We start from the raw sequence: 22,533 nt of genomic DNA, 5'->3' as shown, positions 1-22,533 counted from the left end.
CCTGGAGCCCTCTTGAGGCCATCTGCTTGCGAATTGCTCGCATTTCTTGTCTTTGGTCGCGAAAGCGTCCAGAGGGGGGTGACCCCATTTCTCAAATACTTTCATCAGGTGAACTGTGTCCATTTCCCACTCGTGTATCTGGGCCATGCTTCTGCTGAGGGAGTCTGCTTGGGAGTTCCTCACTCCTGGAAGGTGATGAGCCACGATGGAAATTTCGTGCTTTAATGCCCAATGCCATGTTTTCTGGGCTTCTATGGAAAGAGTTCTTGATCGCGTCCCTCCTTGTTTCCTCAGATAAAACATGGCCGTTGTATTGTCGGTCAGTATTCGTACTCGCGAGCCCTTGATGTGTGGTAGGAATGCCTTCAAGGCCCATCGTACTGCTCTGAGCTCTGACACGTTTATGTGTAGGAGTGACTCCGTTGGAGACCAGCGACCTTGCGTTTGGAGAGCACCCATGTGAGCTCCCCATCCGGTTAGGGACGCATCCGTGACTATGGTTCGCTGAAACTCCGGCTCCTGTAGGGGTACGCCATTGTTCAGATTGTGGAAACTCTGCCACCACTGAGGGGTCCGAAGCAGCTTGTCGTCGTCGATGGTTATCTTGTCTGACCACGATCCTTGAGCCTGCGTCCATCGGTCTGCGAGGAATTCCTGGACTGGCCTCATGAATAGGCGACAGTTTTCCACCAGATGGATGCAGGATGCCATGGCCCCTAGGACCGAAACGTATTTTCTCACTGAGATCTTGGTGTTTCGCCGTAGTCGGCATGCTTGTTGATTGAGTCTTGAGGTTCTGTCGAGAGAAGGTTTCACTAGCCCTAACTGGGTCTCGAACTGTGGCCCCAGGAATACCAGCGATCTCGATGGCTGCAGAGAGGATTTTTCGAAGTTTATGTCGAATCCCAGCTGTTGTAGAAGCTGCATGGTGGCTTGGAATTTCCTGTGTTTCCGACACATTGGAATATGGAAATACGCGTCCTGTAAATCCAGGGACGCTAGAAAATCCCCCTCTTGAACGGCGCGGATCACTTCCTGCAGAGTGAGCATCTTGAATTTTAGGCTCTTTAAAGACTTGTTGAGATCGCGTAAGTCTAAAATGGGACACCATTTGCCGTTCGGCTTTTTTACGACGAAATATCTTGAGTAGACTCCTTGACCTCTCTGTGATGTTGGAACTAATTCTATCATGCCCTTTGCTAACATGAGTGTGAACGCAGGTGGAATTTGCGGAGGCCTGTGTTTGAATTGTAGAGAGTGTCCGTTTCTTATAGTATCCAGCACCCATTGATCCGTCGTTATTCGTTCCCATTCGTCGACATATGCTGAAACTCTTCCCCCCAGAATGGTGTGTTGTATGTCACTGCTGATCTTTATTTTGCTTGTCTCTCGACGACGACGGATATGATGGTCTTTTCCTGGAAGTCTGGAAGTTCCGGCAACGGTTTGCCGTTTGGGAGGCACGTCTGTATCCCTGGGAGGGGTAAGCTGATCTGCCAAAGGATCTGTCTCCAGATGCAGAGAATCTTGAATTACCTGAAGCCCCTCTTAAAGGGACGAAAAGACTTGTAGTTTCTGCCACTTTGGAGGGCACCCAATGAACGTGCCGTGTCCGAGTCCTCTTTCATTCCTTTTAGGGCTTCGTCCACCTTCTCACCGAAAAGAAGGTCTCCCTCAAAGGGCATATCTAAAACTTTGTATTGTACTTCTGGTCTGAAGTAGGTACACTTAAGCCATGACTGTCGACGTAATACGACCCCATTATTGACTTGCTTGAAGCCTGACTCAGCGAGGTCCACCGCGATGTTTATTGCGTGATTTGAGGCTTCCTCACCTTCTCGGACGAGTAACATCGCTGCCTTCCTATGCTCTTCCGGAAAATGATCAAGCAACGGAGCTAGCCTGTGCCACATCTCCCTATCGTATCTGGCAACAATTGCCAGAGAGTTTGCGGCCTTTGCTGTGGTCGCTCCCACGGATAGCACTTTTTTGCCAAAGGCATCTTGGCGTCTCGCTTCGTTCTCAGGAGTCGTGCACTTGTGCTGGGCCTTCGCCTTCCTCGCCGCTGCCGCCGCTGCCGCCGACACCACCGAGTCTGGCGTTGGTTGGGAGGATAAACACTTGGGGGTAGACTCTGGAGCCTTAAACTTTTTTTCCAGGCGTCCTTTCACTGCCGGCTCTGAAAACGGGTGACGCATTGTCTGCAACCCCTCCTTCCATCCATGGTCTAGTATTGGTATCGAGAACACAGACCTCCTTCTCTTACCCATGTGGTCGAACAAAAAACAGTCCTTTTTCTGTTCTTCCTGGGACAAACCAAATTCTTTGCATGCCTTCTCCATCATAGAATGGAATGACGCAATGTCGTCCGGAGGGGACGGGTGAGCTGGGCTTCTAGGGGTTTCCAACTCCACCTCTGACTCCCAGGTTGGATCCCTGGAGGGAGATGATGAGATATCCGACATGGCTCCCCTGTCAGACTCCGAATCTGGCAGCTCACCTTCCTCTTGTGCCAGTGCGGAGATTGGCGTGCGTAGGTGCGTCGGTTGACGGGACGGGCCCGGCTCGGCTCGTCGACGGGTGACTGTGGCAGGTTTGCCTGAGGTAGTCTCTGGTCCAACGACTAACAACGATTGAAGCGTGGACAGAATTTCCAACGACAAAACAGATTGAGGATTGAGAAGAGGGGCAGATACCGGTATAACGGATCCCCTCGTCGACGACTTGTCAGCCACTCGTAGCCCTAGGTCTGCTGGGCCAGCTATTCTCTCATTCTCGTCCTCCGAGGACAGCAACACAGCCTGTTCTTGTAGTAAAGTATCCGGGGGGGATCGGATCAAAAACTTCAGGCCTCCTGTAGAACCCCCGTCGACGAGGCCATCGTCAACGTCGCTGTCGGTGGGACGGTGGATGCCACCTGCGTAAGTGGCAGGGTGGAGGCCGATGACTGGGCCGCCGTCCACGACGGTGACTTAGCAGGTGGTTTTGGCGGTCCCGCCTTTTCCACACTTGGCTTGCTTTTACTCGATTCTCGACTCGTGGTCGATCTACGATGATCGCCCGAGGAGGATTTCCTTTCCTTTTCATGCTTTTTTGATGAAGATGATTTCTTTGACGAGGAGTCTCTAGTTGAGTGACTGCCAGACGACTTTTTCCGTCAGTCGAGATTTCTTCGCCGGTGGTTCCGACGAGGTAGCGCGGCGTGATGTTTTCGCCGATTGTGTGGAGCCTACCTCCGAAGGGGGGTATGCCCCCGCTCCATCATTCAGCCATGCCACCAGTCGTCGACTGCGGTCTTTGAGGGTTTTTTGAGAAAACCCTTTGCATATGTCGCAGTTATCCGTCGAATGATGAGGGTGGAGGCAATATATACAATCCATATGTCCGTCCCCCTCGTAAACTTTTTTCAAGCCGCACGTCGCGCATGGGCCGCTTTTCCTGACACGGAGGACATTTTCTGTACTCAAATTCCAGTAATGCAACCTTGTACAAAATAGTAAGACAACGCGAGGAGATCCCACTACTTTGGAGACGGTTGAAATCTGAAGGGGAGCCGCAGGGGCGGGCCTCTTATACGGGGACGGCCTACGGAGCATGCGTAGGCGGGTCTTAAAAGGACGTAGATAGGACACAAAAGTGTCGGAAGTTTTCCTATTGGAAAAGGCTATATATGTGTACCGAGGGGTCCCAGTCTGACGACGGGGAATATTCTAAGCATGTGAATCCATGAAAGATCCAATGCTGGAGAAATGCACTCCACCCATGACGACGTATGATACACATTTTATCAGTGCTTTCTGTAAAATTATGCATGTAACTATACGCCCACTTCATTTTTTGCACACTGCTGCCACCAGGAGGCCAGCCACGCATTGAAACTTGACATTTACTGCACACAGTTTGTTTGCAGTAAATGTCAAATAAAAGTTTCAAAACATACCAGAATATGATTGTACTACATGCATATGGTACTCGACTTACCAAAACTACTCGACTATGCGAGTAGTTAAGCAGATTTTGCGGGGCTGGATATGGAAAACATTACTTACCCACTAATCTTCTTTCAGTGACTTATATCTGATTAGGGTAAATTGCTTTGCATAAGCCACCATCTAGTGGCTGGCTTGTAGTATTACATCTTTAATATGTTTCGAAAAGGGGCGTTGACAAGGGCATTCCTTTCACACTATCCCTAACCTATGTGTACATTTGAAGAGATCCAGAGTTACATATCGCTGCTACCAGCCTACTACCAGACACTTTGATGAGAAATCTCACCTGGGGACAAAATGGGGTGTCCAGGGGATTTCCTGTCCAGGACGTCTTATGGGTTTTTAAATTCAATTGCAGGGAGATTTAAGTAGAAACATCTGTGGACAAAAATGTCAGGACCCAAAAAGTCAACAAACATTTAGGAGACTACTAAAGTTTGCAAATGGAGAAAAAAATGACTTTCTGGTGCAACAGAATCAAAAACCCAGGGCCTATCTAGGCTTGAAACACATATGGACAAATATGGCCAGAAAAAAAAGAAATATTAAAAATCAAATCCAACAACGAGAGATTCTGCATTTATAAATATGTGCTCATAACCAAGGAGAAAGATCTAACGTTTTATGTATTTTTCAAGGCAGTGCACTTTGCTAGTCATACCTATAAGGTGATCTTTCATCTTTTCCAGCACTGCATCCATGTCATCTCGGGTTAGGCTTTTGGAGCCCACAAGTCCCCGAAGCATTCCAAACATACCTCCAAAACCACTCTTCTTAGCGCTAGAGATAGAAAAAGCAGTGTTAAACATTGCAACAGTAAGAAATTTAACAATCACAAATACATGCAAGCATCATCGGCTCTTGATGGCAGAGCATTAGCTCTCCTTATTAAACATGTTTGGATGGTATGAACACATGAAACAACACCATCTTTCTGTGAAGCCCAAAAACAGCTTGCAGGCCATCAGAATGTTGGAGAAGGCAGGTGAAAACTGGGCGATATGGCATTTGATGCGTCTTGTGTCCAAAGTGCTTCGATTAATTAGCCAAAGGGAGTTACACCTGAACCCAAAGGAGTTAATTATGGATGATGAACCCTGGTAACGAGAGCACCTATCGATTTATTTAAAAGGTAGCCATGGGCTTTTTACTCATCCACCTGGCGGCTTGCTCAACAGGAAGAGCAAACTAATAAAGGGGTTTCAGCAGAAGCAATATCGCAATTGATTAACAAAACACAGAGCATATATGACGAAGGGCACACATGGCTGCTCTGTACTTGAAGGAAACATGTACTCTGCCCAAAGCCCTAGTGGAATTAACTTTAGACTATCTCGGGCCGTAACATTAACCAAGTTTAAGTCAACGGAGCCAGAATCTGTAGATGTGAAAGGAACATCTTAGCTGCTAGGCGACAGACGTTCCCCTTTGTGCTGTTACTCAGTTGTGTGTTCATGTGATTGGAAGCAGGGAATCCATGATGTTCAGATAAAAACAGCGTGCCCAAAAAATAAATGAAAACAGTCATTGAGATGTTTTATATACTCAATTGAGTGGAATGGAAAACCTAGGAAAATTAATTTTGATGGTGATTGGGGAGTCTCCGTTTCCACACAACTTTCAAGACTTCTTGGGAAGACTTGAGCAGCATTGAGCTAGCAGTATGGGTTGGACAGCCCTTTTCGGGTGGGAGCAAGCTTTTTAAATATGATCTTAATCGTTCTGTAGTGGATGGAATGGCTGGCTGACAAGGAATAATGAGGTACTTGCAAATCAATTTCTTCATTAAGAGTATCTTCATTATATACATAATATCACTGCCCTTGTGTGCAATCTGAACAACGTTTGCAGGGAGGGAAAGAAACTGCTCTGAAGTAACAGGAAACAATAAAATAGAGGGGAAAGGATACAATGGCCCCTTAAGGTGTCAGGCTGCAGCAGCCTCCCATAATGCACAGTCTACTGGTAGAGCACATTTACATCCAGACAAGAAAGGATCAATAATTGCATTCCTCAAGGACTTCTCTCCCCTTCACTGATTCAATAGGGGAGGTGAATGAGCATTCATAAAAATAATGAAAATGTCCATGGTGGAGAACAGGACTTGTGCAAATATTTCTTCTCCATCATGTGATCTTCATGTGTGTTCATAAACCCTGAATAGAACAGTAAACTTGGGAACCCGAGATCTGGGAAGAGGGAGGACCAAAGAACGTGAAGGATTCATTAAGACAAAAAAGGATTGATCGATTTATTGAAAAAAAATGCACCAGGAAAACCTGACCCACTTGGGCATCAGCCCTGGCATCTGAAGGTCAGCAGGAATGAACAGCAAAGGTATTAACTGAGGTGCAGCATTGAGAGATTGTTTCCTGTGTGGAGCGTGGAGCAGTACCTGATTGCAGCAAGTCTGTTCTCACTCTCTATTTCCAAGACGGCTCCTACCCATTTCTGGACACAGAGCGTCGCAGTGTTGAGAGAGTGTTTCCAGTGTTCCCTGCTCTTGGTGAGATTTTCGAGGGATGGAGTGATCAGAAGCTTAAGTTTACGAGTTGTTCATCTCATCTCCGGTAACCTAAGGCACCTCAGGGTAACTCTGAAGATGAAACTTTTGTTTTGATTTCTGTTTAGCTCATAATAGACCTATACAAGACTTTTTTGGCCTTTCATGACTTTTGATTACGATTGCCTGATTGACTGCGGTGCACTGCATACTGTGAGAAACCTGAAGGTGTCTCCCTAGCTAGCCCCCGGGGATCTGTCATCCAGGTGGCCTGGACACAGCCATTGCTATTGGATCAAGTTCCTGGGGGTAGACCAGTGAGGGAGGATCACCTGGATGGGGGTAGGGTGTCCTTGGGGAGTGGGATACCGACTGGTGAGATGAACAAGTTACTTACCAACTGTAACGTTCTTTCGATTGGATGTTCCTCCCACGTATTCCTCATCTTAGATATATATATCCTTACCTTTTGGTTTCTCCTCGGAAATGTTTTCCTCTCTCCAGCAGAGGGCGCTCCACTTGAGGCGGTGACGTCAATTTCCTTCGGCGGCCTCCGTCGAGCACCGACGTCATCCATTGTATAAAGGCCTCGGGCGCGCCCGTTGGCTTCAGTTCTGTTTTTTCCGTATATCAGAATCCATGACCATTGTTAAAAGCGTGCCTCTTTTGATCCCAGCCTCAAAAGAAATCAGAGTGTAAACCACGTAAACTGTACTGTGGGGTAGGGTGTGAGGGTCGATGAGGAATACGTGGGAGGAACATCCAATTGAAAGAACGTTACAGTTGGTAAGTAACTTGTTCTTCGAATGGATTGTGTCCTCCCACGTATTCCTCATCTTAGATAGACTCCCAAAGCAGTTTTCTATCGGAGGCGGGAGTACAGATATCTTTTTAGTCATGTACTGAATGTAGCACAGATTTGGCAAATAGACCTCCTTGAGAGGTAGTTTAGTCCAAAGCATAATGTTTTATGAAAGTATGCATGACCGACCATGTGGCTGCTGCACAAATATCTTGTACAGGGACACCCCTTTTAAGTGCTGTTGAAGTTGCCATGCCCCTAGTTGAATGAGCTCTTAAACCCTCAGGGGGATCTTTTCCAGCTAGCCTATAACACTCTGTTATGGCTAGGATTATCCATCTTGATAATGTTTGTTTAGTTACAGGTAGTCCTAATTTACGACCAGTGTATCCCGCAAACAGTTGGTCACACTGACGTATTTTTGACAATCTTGAGATATAAAAGCTAAGAGCCCTTCTAGGATCCAGCCTATGTAGTCTTTCCTCTTCCTTACTCGGGTGAGGAGGAGGGTAGAACGTAGGTAGAATTATTTTCTGTGGCAGGTGAAAGTCTGAAACTATTTTTGGCAGAAAAGAGGGCTTGACTTGAATGACAACTTTATCTTTATGAAAGATGGTGTGAGGAGGACCACTCGAAAAAGTGCCTGCAACTCACTCTGCGGTCTGATGTCAATGCAATTAGAAGTATCGTTTTTAGAGTAAGAAGCCTTAACGGGCAAGAATGTAAAGGCTCAAAGGGTGCACATTTCAGAAATTTCAGTATCAAATTTAAATCCCACACAGGAACTTGAAAAGGTATTGGTGGAAAAACTTTGTTTAAACCTTTTAGAAATTGTATTATTAAAAGGTATCTTAAAATAAGATTTTTCTTCTGACGAGCGCTTGAAGGTAGATAGCGCTGCTACGTATCCTTTTATCGTCCTAACCTGGAGCCCCAGATTAGCTAAATGTAACAGAAAAGATAATACCATTGGAATATCACATTCAAAGGGATCCACCTCCTTATCCCTGCACCAGTTACTGAACTTGTTCCAACGACACCGGTACAAAGATTTTGTTTCTGGCCTTCTGGCTGAAAGCAAGATCTCCATTACATCATCCGGAAGGTCCCAATCCTTGTATCGCAACCTCTCAGAAGCCATGCGTGAAGGTTGAGTATGTTGACCTCTGGATGGAGAACGTGACCTCCCTCTTACCAGAGAAGATCCTCTCTTTTTGGAAGACGTATTGGAGGGCAGGAGGACATGTCTAGAAGGTCAGGGTAGCACGTTCTCCTGGCCCAATCCGGGGCAATTAGGATCATGGTTTTCCCGAACTTCCTCAACCTCCTGATTACTTGAGGGATCACAGGGACTGGAGGAAACGCGTATAGCAGTGGAAACTCGCAGTCCACTATGAATGCGTCTCCTAGAGCTCCTCTCGGGGGAAATTCCCTTGAGCAAAACAGTTCGCATTCCCTGTTGACACTGGTCGCGAACAGATCCTCTTGAGGGGTTCCCCAAAGGGTGAAGATCTCCAGAAGGACTTCCTGAGCTAAATCCCACTCGTGGGAGACTGTGCTCTGTCTGCTCAGAGCGTCCGCCGCTGTGTTTTGCTCTCCTGCTAGGTGAATGGCAGATAGAGAGACCCATTCTTGTATTGCCCAGAACCAGAGGGCCATTGCCTCTCTGCACAGTGGTAGTGACCCTACACCTCCTCTCTTGTTGAGGTAGTACATGGCGACTGTGTTGTCCGTCATTATCAGAACATTATTTCCCTGTACAGCTGGCAGGAAGGCCTTCAGTGCTAGTCTGATTATCCTCAGCTCCAATAGGTTGATATGTAGTTTGGACTCCGATGGAGACCAACGACCGCTGATCGTCAACTCGTTGGGGTGAGCTCCCCGTCCCGTAAGGGAGGCGTCTGTCACTACTGTTATCTCCGGCCATGGTTGCCAAAAAAATCCCCCACTGAGTATGTGCTGTCTGCAAGTCCACCATTGTAGATCCTGTGCCACCCTGGTTGGAACTTGTAAAAGATCTGACATTTCCCCTAAGAACTGGGACCATTGAGTCCTGAGAGCCCATTGAAGAGATCTCATTCTCAATCTGGCCTCTGGCACCAGAAAAATGCAGGATGCCATGAGACCGAGCAACCTAAGAAAGTCGAAGGCCGGTAGATACTGGGTATTCTGGAATTTTGTTACCATCTGCAGAATGTGGTGAGCTCTCTCTTCGGGAGGTGAGGTTTTGCCCGAACAAGTATCCAAGACTGCTCCTATGAACTGGAGTTTCTGTGATGGTATCATGTTTGACTTTTTTTAAATTCAGAGAAAACCCTAGTTTGTGAAGGAAATGGCAAGTCTTGGATAGATGGTCCCGGCCTTGTTCTGGGGAACATGCCCTGATCATCCAGTCGGCCAAATAGGGGTAGACATAAATCCCCCCTCTTCTGAGACTCGCTGCCACTACCGCCATCAACTTGGTGAAAACTCTTGGGGCGGAGGTCAACCCGAATTGCAGAACTCGATAGTGAGAATTGCCAATCGCGAACCTCAGGTACTTTCCGTGCTTGAGATGGATTGGCACATGAAAGAAAGCATCCTGAAGGTCCAATGATACCAACCAGTCTTGAATTTGGAGAGCCTGAAGGATCTGAGAAAAAGGGACCATCTTGAACTTGTCCTTCCTGAGGAACTTGTTCAAGTTTCTCAAGTCCAAGATGGGTCTCAGTCCTCTGTCCTTCTTTGGAATGAGGAAATATGGGGCATACCAACCCTTGTTCCTTTCCGCTACAGGTACATGTTCTATTACACCTTTCTGTAGCAGGGTAAAAACTTCCTGCAACAGGAGCGGTCTGGATTTTCGGTAGAGTTGTATTCCGGTGGGTGATTCTGAGGTTTCTTTAGAAAGGGAAGGCAGTAACCTTGGGATACTGTTTCCAGTGCCCAAGCATCTGAAGTAATGCCCCGCCATTCTTTCAGATGCTGTGAGATCCTGCCTCCCACTGGGGTCTTGTGAGTCAAAACCTAGAGTGGTTTTGTGGCAGCTCCAGCAGCGTCTGAAGGGACAGATGCCGCTGCTGGGGCAGATCTAGCACCTCTTCCTTGCCCCCGAGGAAATTTCCTTTGCCCTCTTTGACTGGCCTGTCCCCTTCCTCTCCCAAATGAGGAGTAAAAACGAAAGGGACAACCCCTCCAGGAAGATGAGCCTGTGTAGGGGCGTTGCTGAGGTTGTCTTATAGCGGCACTGAGTGACTTTGCCGCTGCCTTGGAGGTCTGCAGCTTCTCCAAACTTTCATCCGCCTTGCTGCCAAACAACCTTGAGCCGTCAAATGGCTTATTAAGAAGTCTAGATTGAACATCTGGTGCGAAACCTGACTTCCTTAGCCACGCAAACCTGTGTAGCACTGCGCTAGACACCATGGACCTGCTGATACTGTCAGCAGTGTCCAAACCTCCTTGAAGACATTCTCCCGAAGCCTCCTTGCCATCCTTAATTATGGACAGGAAACCATCACGTTCCTCTCCTTCCGGGATGTGTTGAGCTGCCGCTGACATGCAGTCCCACAGAGTATAAGTGAATCTAGCCAGAGTGCAAGATACATTTGTGGATTTTAGAGCCATGCTCCCTGATCTAAAACCTTTTTCGACTATTGATCGATCTTTTTGTCATCCCTATCAGGGGGAATTGTAGGGTATGCAGCATTTATTGTTGATGTGGCTGCCTGAACTACCAGACTCTCAGGAGATGGATGCTTACTCAAATACTCTGGATCAGAGTTACAAGGTCTGTATTTTGCCACATATTTTGTATTCACTACTGGAAAATATTCAGGTTTTTCCCAAGCAGCATTTACTCTCCTTTGCAGGGCAATATGAAAGGGAAGTATGGGATCTGGTTGAGGACCTCCTGACTAAATATCTGTCATATCATCATCCTGTTATACAGGTGAGTTCCTACCCCATCCCATAAACTCTGTTACTTTGTTCATAAGTTTTCTATAGCCCAAATCAGCATGTTCTGCTGGATCTGGTTTTTCAAATTCGTATTCAGGGGACGTATCTAGTCCACTTGCAGACTTAACATTCATACAGGTCTTGCATTTTTGATTGAGGATCAATTAATTCCTCAGGAATCTCCCTTGCACCATATATTTACCCCGGTTGATGAAACTTCAGGTTCATCTTCTTCTTCATCCTCCTCATTTCCTGAAGACTTTTCTCCATATATAGATGACAGTTTGGAAAATATCATGTCTGCTTTCTGGGTGAAATATTTTCTCAGGAATAGGTTTCACCACTGTAATTGGTGTCGACGTCGACAGAAGCGTCGATGGCGTTGAAGTCGTGGCCGTTACCTTCGATGTTATCCAGGCATTCTTCGATGTTTTCGAAGACGCTACGAATGCTGTCGAAGGAATCTTCGAGGCAATCGATGTCGAAGGAGCCTTCGAGGTCATCGATAAAGTACTTGACGTAACTTTTTTTGGCTGGGTCGTCGACCCCTTATACTCTACAGCCTTCGACAGAGGCTTCAAAGATGTTTTCCTCAAGGTTTTTAATGACGTATTGATAGGGAGAATTCTCATTCGATGGCTAATTTCCCTTACCCATAGGGAGGGTTTTGTTTATTGGATTGGGAGGGTTTTGTTTATTTTTACCTACTAAGAGTGAGGCTCTTTTTCCCACTCTTAGGCATTTTTGCTATGTGTGTTCTAGGCTATTTTTCTGTTTAATGCCTATGGGATTTTCTCTCCCCCATAGGAACCATCTTTATTCACATGTGTTACACAGCACCCTCAGTGCAGTGACACGGGTGTCGTAGCGACCCCCACACATAGACTCCATACCCTGGGACTGACTACTGTCCCCCATGGCATGTAAAGTCCCCATTGACTTTACTAGTCAAATCCTATGAACTAAACCAATACAACCCATCTTATTATGGAGGTACTGGAAGGGGTTAGTTTTTCCCCTATTTTCATTTTCGAGAATGTACCCTGCAGTACCCCTCTCAAAAGTTTCTGGCTGGTGGCAGTGGTTACTACCATAAATATTCAACCGCAAATATTTCCCTATGGGATTTTCACATTGTTCGAGGCTACCACTTTTTCTGACAGCCTCTAACATACCGCCGGAGCATTTCAATATTAACTTTGCTCCGGTAGGTTTTATTTGCCAGAACTTTAATATAACTTCTTTCTCGTGTCTTTCTTTGCAATCCTAACCCAGGTCGGGGATCCTTTGTTTGTCCATTTGGCGGGCTTCTGCCCAGAAGCCCTCCTTCCAACGCCACTGAGTCTAGGGTGGGTCCATTGTGTGGGAGGGGGAGTAGGACACCTGGACAGGGTTGCCTCAGCAAACCATGTCGCACTCTATCCTGATAGGCTGGAGGGTCTCCAGCCAAGATGACCACTCCACTGTGTGAGTGACAGCTAGGCTGTATGAATGGGAATCTTTTTGCATAAAAGCAGGGTCCTGAGGACTGGAAGAGCAAGATGTCACCACTGGAACTAAGAAGCCGAAGAGGAGAGAAGCCAAAGACATCTGCAACGACTGAACCACCGGTGAAGCCCTGCTGCAGCGTCTCACCACTTTTCTCCACACGACCAGAGAAGATCTTCCCCTGCAAGAGCCTTCTTCCCTTGAGCTGGTGGGGCCAACTAGTTAGCCAATCGCCTTCCCGGACCAGCCTTGGTCGAATCTCCCATACCCTGTACTCGGAGGCCGGATAGCCAGGCACCAGTCCACCCGGACCGCGATTTAAAGGAGCGTACCTTTTATTTGTCGGGCAGCACCGCGGGTGGTTTCATCCCTGGGTAGTGCAGTAACTTGAACCTTCCTCCACAACGAGAGCACCTCTTCCTCTGCTGGATCACCCGAACTGCAGGAAATATCAGGAACAACCGCCACCACAGGAGCCACTTCTTCATCCTAAGGTACATTGTTCCTCCAGGCCACCCTTTCTTCGCGGTAGTGCTAAAGGTGTTTTAAATCCTTTCCCTACCTGTTGGGTTTGCCGCCCCTCTCTCTTAACATTGTCTTTTCAACCTTTTCAACTATCGTTAACCAAAGATTTGACTGCAGCTACATGAACATTTTGCTCCTGGGCCCTTGCCCTGTACCACTAACTCTGGCACAGGCCTACTGACTCTGGTCACATTTGTTAGATCTGCCTTCTCGAGATTGATTCTCCATTCAAACTGTGTGATGCACCCCTTTCTTAGAACCACTCTTTCTTCCCACTGCATAATCATTGTGAAATGCCCTTTTGCTCAGTTTTCATTCTAAGTATTGCTTATACTGATGCACTGTCTTGCTGAACTGGTTCACAACTGATGGGAAGCGTTGTTAGGGTGTATAAGAACGTATTTCTGAGTAACTTGTGCTTTCTCTCCCTTGTGAGGAATTGTTAGAGGATCCCTTGTGTGTAGTTTTCACTGTGCAGTTTTGCTCAGTTTTCACTCTGGTTCACTTGGTCTACAATTCATATAGGGAATATGTATATTTTCCATTGACTTAATTTACCTTGCTTGATACTTGTGATACATGTGTTTTATTAGAGGTGTATAAAATAAATATATATCTACTTTTTAACTACAAAACTTTGGTCAGTGTTTCCTTGTTCCATAGTCTAATGGGCCTAATGTGTAAACCCTGAATACTGCTCATCTCCCTCTTGAGAGAAGTCTGACTGCTTAGCCACAGCTACCAATTAAATCTTTGTGGTACAGACTGATACCAAAGGGGATTTATTGCTCTCACCTATAGTCCTAATCTGATGTAGTGCTCCCTAAGGGAACTGCACTGGATTCTGCCTAACACGTATCAACGCCTAAAGTCTTTTTCTTAAGGTCTGCCCCCTGTTTATGCACTGGAAGGCTTTTCTTTTTAGGTGTTTGGGAAGAGTCCCTAGAAGACACCCTTGACAATTTCTTGTCGGATTTCCTAGTTTTAGAACCTTCCCCCGTGACTTTTTTTGTGCGTAGGGGCATGATCTTCAACAGGCATTTTTTAGAGGGTCTGGGCCGCATTCTCAAAAATGTTCATCATTGATGCTCTAAATGCTTCCCACTTTTTAGGGGAGTCATGTTTTGTTGGACAAGCAATAACTACCTCTGATGTAGTCGGGGAAGAAGAAGAGGGAGCTCGGTGTCATCTTTTCTTCACTTTTTTGGACGAAGAAGAAGAGGACTTCCTTGATCTACATTTTTTATGGCGTTTTGCCAAAGAATCAGCCGAGTCTTTCTTCCCTCTCAAAGAAAACTTCGAGGATTCCTCCCACACCGCCAGTTTACCTCGTCTTTCTTTTAAAGGCCTTATGTGTCATAGATTGACAAGAACTGCAGTCGTCGATTTGATGTTCGGAGCCGAGGCACCAGAGGCAGTTAGGATGAGGGTCGGTCAGCGACATTTTTATTCCACACCTTAGGCATTTCTTAAAACCCGTTTTCGGAGTAGACGGGTTCGAAGAAAACGACATAGTTCGCTGTGACTGAAGCGCCATTTTATCTCGATCCGAAGCGAACGGAAAAACAGAACTGAAGCCAACGGCCGCGCTCGAGGCCTTTATACAATGGATGACGTCGGTGCTCGACAGAGGCCGCCGAGGGACACCGACGTCACCGCCTGGAGTGGAGTGCCCTCTGCTGGAGAGAGGAAACATTTTCCGAGGCGAAACCTAAAGGTAAGGCTATATATATCCAAGAGGAGGAATACGTGGGAGGACACAATCCATTCGAAGTGGTATCCCACTTCTTTCAAGACCTTTTCCACATCCTACCACGTCGAATATTCCAAAATACTGTCCCTGCTTTTTCCGACACAAACAATTTTGCACAACACAAAAGACAACGGACTAACACCAGAGCCGTTTACCTGACATGTCCCAATACAAGGGTCAGGCAAAGTCAGGCAATTGACCAGAACCACACATACCAGCCAACCCTTTCCCTTTCCCTTCCCCCACACAGATAAAAGGTGCAGCACGAGAGCACAGGACGAGCAAGGCAGACCGCACAACGTGAGGGCTAACTCAGCACAGCAGTTCAAGAGGAGGTGAAAGATGGCGAATACAGAGAAGGTAACAAGGAGAGACGTGTCATTGCCCTTTCCGATCCAGGGCGGTGAAACCTCTGCAATCGGAAACATAAGACCGCAAACAAAGGCCAGCGTGTGTTGTCGCAGATGTCTACGGTACGCCAGACCCTCCTCTGCTGATAACCAAGCCGGGGGAAACGCTTGTCTCAGTGGTACCAACCTTGACTCGAAGAAGAAAGCCAAGCGGTTCATCACAGCTGGTGAGTCGAGGGGGGAGTCGATAAGAAACCAAACTGTGTTGAACGAAAAGTAGCAAGAGCTGATTTGAACTTTGAAAGGAACTAATGAGAAAAGGAGGGGAAAACCCGTAAAACAGAGGCGACCGGCACCACGTGGGTGCTCACGCAGGAAACTGGGCAATTACGCGATAAGAGACTACCCTAATTAGAAGGCCTTGGGAAGAGGCGAGAAGAGCTCAAAGTGGTCATACAGGGGTTTTGTAAAATCCTATGTACCGTTGAAAGTCTTTGACCGACCAATGACTATGAAAGAAAGGGAAATGAATCCTGCATGGTGAAAACTAGTACATGAACTGAAGTTGGCAAGAGTGAACCCGGCGGAGGTATGCTAACGAGAAGGGTTGAAGTCTGAAGTGAATGCCCCCCCCCCTTGTCAAGTGGGTCCAATCCCGGTCGAGGAAGACCCAAGGGTGAAAAGTCCTCACTCAAAGTTCATTGAGAAGGGAACTTTGTTTGTTGTGGATGGTTTATGGTCATTCCATCGAATTTTTACCATGCCATCTAAAAAAATGCATCAAAATAATTACCATCGAATGCATGTTTTTTCCTTTTTTTTTTTAAATGGGGGGCCTCCCCAACCCCCTGTGTTTTAGCCTTTAAACCCCATTATAAATAACACTAAACCCTTTACCTTGAAAAAACATGCATTCGATGCATATTTTTTTCGATCCAATTTTGTCGATGGAATGGCATTCGATGGTAATGCTTTAGATGAAATGACCAGATACCGTTGTGGACCACATCAGGCCCTCGAAGGCAAGAGACTTTTTATTGAAAAGAGACCGCTCCATCGAAGAATCTGATAGCTGGAACGGAACTGTTAGCTCGTGCTGAGAAAGCTCGAGTGTGTGCCGTGCTCCAAGGTCCCACCTTGTCCCGTGCTGAAATAGTGGGGAAGGGAGACGCACGGCAATCACACCCTGACTTATTTGTGAACACTTCTTTCTTTATTGAACCTTATCCCACACGTTTTGTAATTATTTGTAAGGAATTGGCAATAGGTTTTTCTTAGTAGAGGCCCTTTCATTTTGACAACGCCACAAGGACTACCTTATTTTTCATTTGATATTCAACACTTGCTCCCATCTTAGATTAGGTGTTTTTCCACCCTGCATTTACAATTTAATAAACACCCTTGAACTGTGACCACTTGTGTCTGTCTTTACTGTTGCCACCATGAGTTCCTTATAATACTGATTATTAGATTTGCAGACTGGCAGCTTTGGCTTTTGATTTCTAAACGGGACATGATTTGTGATTCTGTGCCCGCATCTGTTTTACCTCGAACGAGGTACCATACGAAGCGTTTGGAAGACCGTTTACAATTAACTGCTAATAAAAAGAATCCTCCTGACGCGGCTTTTCAGCTTGTGCCGCAGATTTAGTGGAGGCTTCGTTAAAAGACACTATCAATTGGCAGAAAGATTCGGAGCCTGGCATTGAATGTGAGGACTTCAAAAGTTTTAAAATAAAAATAAAAATCACTGTCTAGGTTACCAGCCCCCCCCACTCCGGTTTCCAGGTTTAACCTCTTAAGTGCCAAGGACGAGGTATCTCGTCCTTGGCATTCCCTCCAGGTTGCCAAGGACGAGATAGCTCGTCCTTTTAGGCACTTCGTTTTTCACACAAAACTGTAATCCAACCCCCGGGCTTTGTGAGGGGGAGGTCCCTCCTCACTGGCCGTAGGTTGGATTACCTTCAGTCGCACTGTGGCAGCCATTTTCGGCTGCCACGGTGAAGAGAGAAGGTAAGCGCCCTTCTCCCTCTCCCTCGATCTCCGGCTGTATTTCAAGCCAGAGATTGAGGGAGGTGTTGTTTGAAAGGGCAGATTCTCCCCTTTCCAACGACACCTTTTGTGAAAGCATTACTGTTCGCGGATCGGGCGCAGAGCGCTTGATTTGCGGCCAACAATGCCACTGGACCCTCAGTGATCCGTTTATGATGCGGGGGGAGAGGGGGCTGCTTACTAGCTAAGCGTCCCCCCCCAAAGCATGGGGCCACAGCTATGGCGTCCACTGGGGGCAGTTGGGTGATCATCTTCCCCCAGGGAAGGGGTATGGAGGAAAACAAAAAACAGACGGGTATGTGGGTGGGGGGCCACTAGCCACCAGGGATTTTTTTTTTTTTTACATGATAGGGGGGTGGCCCTCTCGCCCTCACCCCGAGTGGAAAGGGGGGGCACTCCTTGTAGCCCTCCCTGGAGGCAGATTTCTGCCCCCAGGCAGGAGAACATGAGGTGGCCCCCCATCAAAATGCGGATGGGGGGGGGGGGGCAGGAGAAGATTGACAATTGAAAATGGTAGACAGCATTTTAGAGGGGGCTGTGGGGCACCCTTAACCGCCGAGGAATTATGTAATGTAAGGGGGGCTGGCCCTCTCCCCTCACACAAAATGGAGGGGGGGCCATCTCATGTATCCCTTCCTGGAGAAGATATCTGCTCCTAGGAACGGACACCTGACTCCAGGGAAGAGTGCATGACATGTCCCCCCCTTATCTGCCCCCAGGGAGGGCTACATGAGATGCCCCCACCTCCATTTGGGGTGAGGGGAGGTGCACCCCCCTTTACATTACAGAAAAGAAAAAAAAAAAAAAAAAACGGATTGTATCAAATGTTCACAAAAGAAATTAAAACGAGTAATGTAGATCTAAACAGTGAAGTCAATAACACGAATTGATCACTGGACAAAAGAAAAATAGAGTGTGGACGAGCTTGGAAAGCCGATGAGTGGGGTGAACGGATAAGTGAGAAGGGCGAATGAATAAAGATGATTCTAGACAAGTATAAATGAATGTGGAGGATGAAAGCGGTTGACAAGTGCGTCTGGAAGACGGTTGGGTCTGGAGACCCGATGAATAATACGAGCAAAATCAATGGGGGTGACGGATGAGTGTGTAAACCAATTGACTGTAGAAAGCGGTCCGAGTATGGAGAGCGGCTATGTGTAGAAAGTGACTGTGGAGGGCGGATGACTGTGGAGGACGAATGACTGTAGAGAGCGGATGGCTGTGGAGAGCGGATGACTGGGCAGGGCGGATGACTGGGCAGGGCTGTAGAGGGCGTATGCCTGTGGAGGGTGTATGCCTGTGGAACATGACTGTGGAGCGCGGATGACTGTTGAGAGCGGACGACTGAGCAGGGCGGATGAATGTGGAAGGTGGATGCCTGTGGTAGATGTCTGTGGAGAGCGGATGTCTGTGGAGAGCGGATGTCTGTGGAGAGCGGATGTCTGTGGAGAGCGGATGACGGCGGAGGGCGGATGACGGCGGAGGGCGGATGACGGCGGAGGGCGGATGACGGCGGAGGGCGGATGACGGCGGAGGGCGGATGACGGCGGAGGGCGGATGACGGCGGAGGGCGGATGACGGCGGATGACGGTGAAGGGCGGATGACGGTGAAGGGCGGATGACGGTGAAGGGCGGATGACGGTGAAGGGCGGATGACCGTGGAAGGCAGATGACCGTGGAGGGCGGACGACTGTGGAGGGCGAATGCCTGTGGAAGATGGGTGTGGATGGCGGAAGACTGTGGAGGGCGGATGCCTGTGGAAGATGACCGTGGAGGGCGGATGACCGTGGAGGACGGATGACCGTGGAGGGCGGATGACCGTGGAGGGCGGATGACCGTGGAAGGCGGATGACTGTGGAGGGGCGGATGACTGTGGAGGGGCGGATGCCTTTGGAAGATGAGTGTGGAGGGCGGATGACTGTGGAGGGCGGATGACTGCCGAGGGCGGATGACTGCCGAGGGCGGATGACTGCCGAGGGCGGATGACTGCCGAGGGCGGATGACTGCCGAGGGCGGATGACTGCCGAGGGCGGATGACTGCCGAGGGCGGATGACTGCCGAGGGCGGATGACTGCCGAGGGCGGATCACTGTGAAGGGCGGATCACTGTGAAGGGCGGTGAGCGTACAGAGCAAACGAATATGAAGAGCCAATAAATGTGGTGGACAGATGAATGTGGAGAACACACGAGTGTAGAATGCGGCTGAATGAATATGGAGAGCACATGAATGTAGAAAACGGTTGAGTGTAATGAGGGGAAGAACATGGACCGCGGAGGAGCTCAAGGAACGGATGAGTACAGCTATCGGCTGAATCTGACGAGCGACGGAATGTAGCGAGCGGCTGAGTATCGCAAGCAGCTGAGTATGTCGAGCGACCGAGTGTAGTAAGCGGCTGAGTATGGCGAGAGAACGGGTATGCGTCGAACGAACGAGAAATAAGAGCGAGAAAACGAGTGTACACAAAACAGTTAAGTACATTGTACGGAAGAGTGAACAGAGCTGATGAATGCAGAACTGACAAGTGGCGGATGAGCATCTGATGCGATTGAGTGCGTAACAGATGAGCCTGGGGAGCGGGTGAACGCACGAAACAAATGAATGAATGGACCAGAGCGCATGATTAGCGTACTCCTCCATGCTAGATGGAGGAGTACGCTATACGGATGAATTCGCCGACCCGATGAATAGTGCATAAGAGCAGATGAGAAACAAAACACATCGCACGGACCGGTCTGCGTAATGTGCAGACTTTGATGTGGAACGCAAGGAACCGTTGTAAGAGCATACTTCATTTCACACCCCACGCTTACTCTCTCCTTACACCACCTCTCAAGTAGAACACAGAGATACTATGACACCATTCGGTATATCTGTTCTCATATCAACATCCGCCGCTCACTCCCCATCACTCTAAGTAAACATTGCTGGTTTCTCACCCCCAGCTAAGCGTTCTCGTCAGGCCTAACGCTGCCTCACTCGGACTGGATAATCCTGCCAGACCGAACACATACTCCTGATTCCTCAACCACCACACCTATCGCTAGGAAGCAGCTACCACAGAAATTCCGCACCAGCTGCACACATACCTGGTGCGCACACGCACCCTTGACCCTCTCTAATCTCTCCACTGACCCGAACCTCGGTTCCCAAGGGCGTTCAACCTACCAGCGCCTTCAGACCATACCAATGGTATATAAGGCGCTATATAAATGCAAAATAACAATAACAATTCCCAGCGGTTTAGGGTGTCCCTCATCCCCCGCCCCAAAGTGCAGCCTACCATTTTCAATTATTTTCTTTGTTTACCAAACTTCCCTTGGCGCAGATGGGCACAGTGTGCCAATCTGCCCCCAGGGTGCCCAAACCTTACTGCCCCACCCACTGGGGGGGCCTGTCCCACTTTTTGGTGGCCCGCTCTCCCTACCCCAAATGGAGAGGGGACACCTCATGCAGCCTTCGTAGGGTCCAGGGACGGCTGCATGAGGTGCCCCCCTCCCATCCATTCGGGGTCAGGGGGAAGGCCTCCACAAAAGGTCAGAAAGGCCCCCCAATGGGAGGGTCAGTAGTGATTGGGCACCCGGATGGCAGATTGGCACCCTAATGTGCCCATCTGCGCCAAGGGAAGTTGGGTAAACACAGAAAAATTGAAAATGGTAGACAGCATTTTGGGGGGGGGGCTGTGGGGCACCCTAAACCGGCTGTAAATTTTGTAGCGCAAAGGGGGGTGGGCCCTCTCTGCCCCCCCCACCCAAAATGGAGTGGGGGCCATTGCATGCAGCCCTTCCTGGGGGCAGATATCTGCTCCTAGGCAGAAACACCTGAACCCAGGGAGGGCTGCATGAGATCCCCCCTCATCTGCCCCCAGGGAGGGCAGATTGAGATGGCCCCCTCTCCATTTGGTTTGGGGGGGGAGAGGGCCACCCCCCTTTACATTACATAATTCCCGTGTGATTTAGGGTGCCCCTCAGCCCCCCCTAAAATGCATCCCAACATTTTAAAAGTTTGATTTTTGTTTACTCAACTTCGGTTGGCGCAGATGGGCACATTAGTGTGCCCATCTACCCCCAGGGTGACCAAAACCTACTGCCCCATCCAGTGGAGGGGCCTGCCTCACGTTCTGTGGTGACCCTCTCCCCCCCACCCCAAATGGATGGGGGGGCACCTCATGCAGGCCTCCCTGGGGTCAGATGGTCCTTCCTAGGAGCTGATATCAGCCCCCAGGGAGGGCTGCATGAGATGGCCCCACTCCCTTTTAGGTGGAGGGGGAGGGCCACCCCACTTTCCATTACAGCATTCCCCGGCGGTTTAGGGTGCCCCTCAGCACCCACCTCCCCCGAAATGCAGCCTTCCATTTTCAATTTTTTTCTTTGTTTAGCCAACTTCCCTTGTCGCAGATGGGCACATTAGTGTGCCAATCTGCCCCCAGGGTGCCCAAAACCTACTGCCCCATCCAATGGGGGGGGGGCCTGTCTGGGAGGGTTGGTTTTTGGCAGGGCTGAAAAACTTATGTGGTTTTCTTTTCCCTTTACAGGTCTTGTTCAGTTTAAGCTTCTCCCTTGTTATCCAAGTTTGGAATTTTGGTTATTTCAACATTGTATATTACGCAGGGCGGATTGCTACTGGTGCGGGTGGGAACTGGGCCTGTAGTGTTGGTGGTGTGAACGGGAGTGGGTGCTCTGGGGAGGTATTGGGGGGGCCAGGGACACATGAGCAGCTGGACAGTGCTGTTCTTTTGGGAGGGCAGTTTGTCAATATGCCATCTTCACAATGTTTACATAGTTGTGCGGGTTTCCATACGCCCATTGGTCTTATTCCAATTGCCTATCAGTGTGCAGTTCAGCCTTCCGTGGTGGTAAATGACTGGGATGTGGCATGTATCTGGTGGAAGGAAGCGAAAAGTTTCAGATAGCTGCCAGTGAGTTTGGATGATTTATTGGTAGGCCGAGTACTGAATGTAATTTTTTTTTGTTTCCTGTGCAGTTGCGGCTACTGGAAAGCTTTCGCTAACTTATGTAAGTACTACATATATTACTTTTGTAGGTATCCATTGTAATGTGAGGGTGGATGGTTACTGTGGTGGGAGGAACTGCGGCTGCAGTGTCAGTGGTATGGATGGGAATGTGTAGTGGGG

General features: G+C 48.4%; 1 protein-coding gene across 1 annotated transcript in view; it reads right to left on the bottom strand.

Moving 5' to 3' along the window:
- The window catches only part of SRPRA (SRP receptor subunit alpha), a 644,254-nt gene that overhangs the window by 253,665 nt on the left and 368,056 nt on the right, over window positions 1-22,533 (bottom strand). The window contains exon 8 of the mRNA XM_069614204.1: window positions 4,654-4,772. Within this exon, the coding sequence (XP_069470305.1) occupies window positions 4,654-4,772 (119 nt within the window). The remainder of the gene's footprint in view (window positions 1-4,653; window positions 4,773-22,533) is intronic.

This window comes from Ambystoma mexicanum, chromosome 9, assembly GCF_040938575.1.
Source record: "Ambystoma mexicanum isolate Mex_15411 chromosome 9, UKY_AmexF1_1, whole genome shotgun sequence".
Taxonomy (NCBI): domain Eukaryota; kingdom Metazoa; phylum Chordata; class Amphibia; order Caudata; family Ambystomatidae; genus Ambystoma; species Ambystoma mexicanum.
The sequence above is the reverse complement of the archived record's forward strand: the minus strand, read 5'-3'. Positions and strand labels throughout refer to the sequence as shown.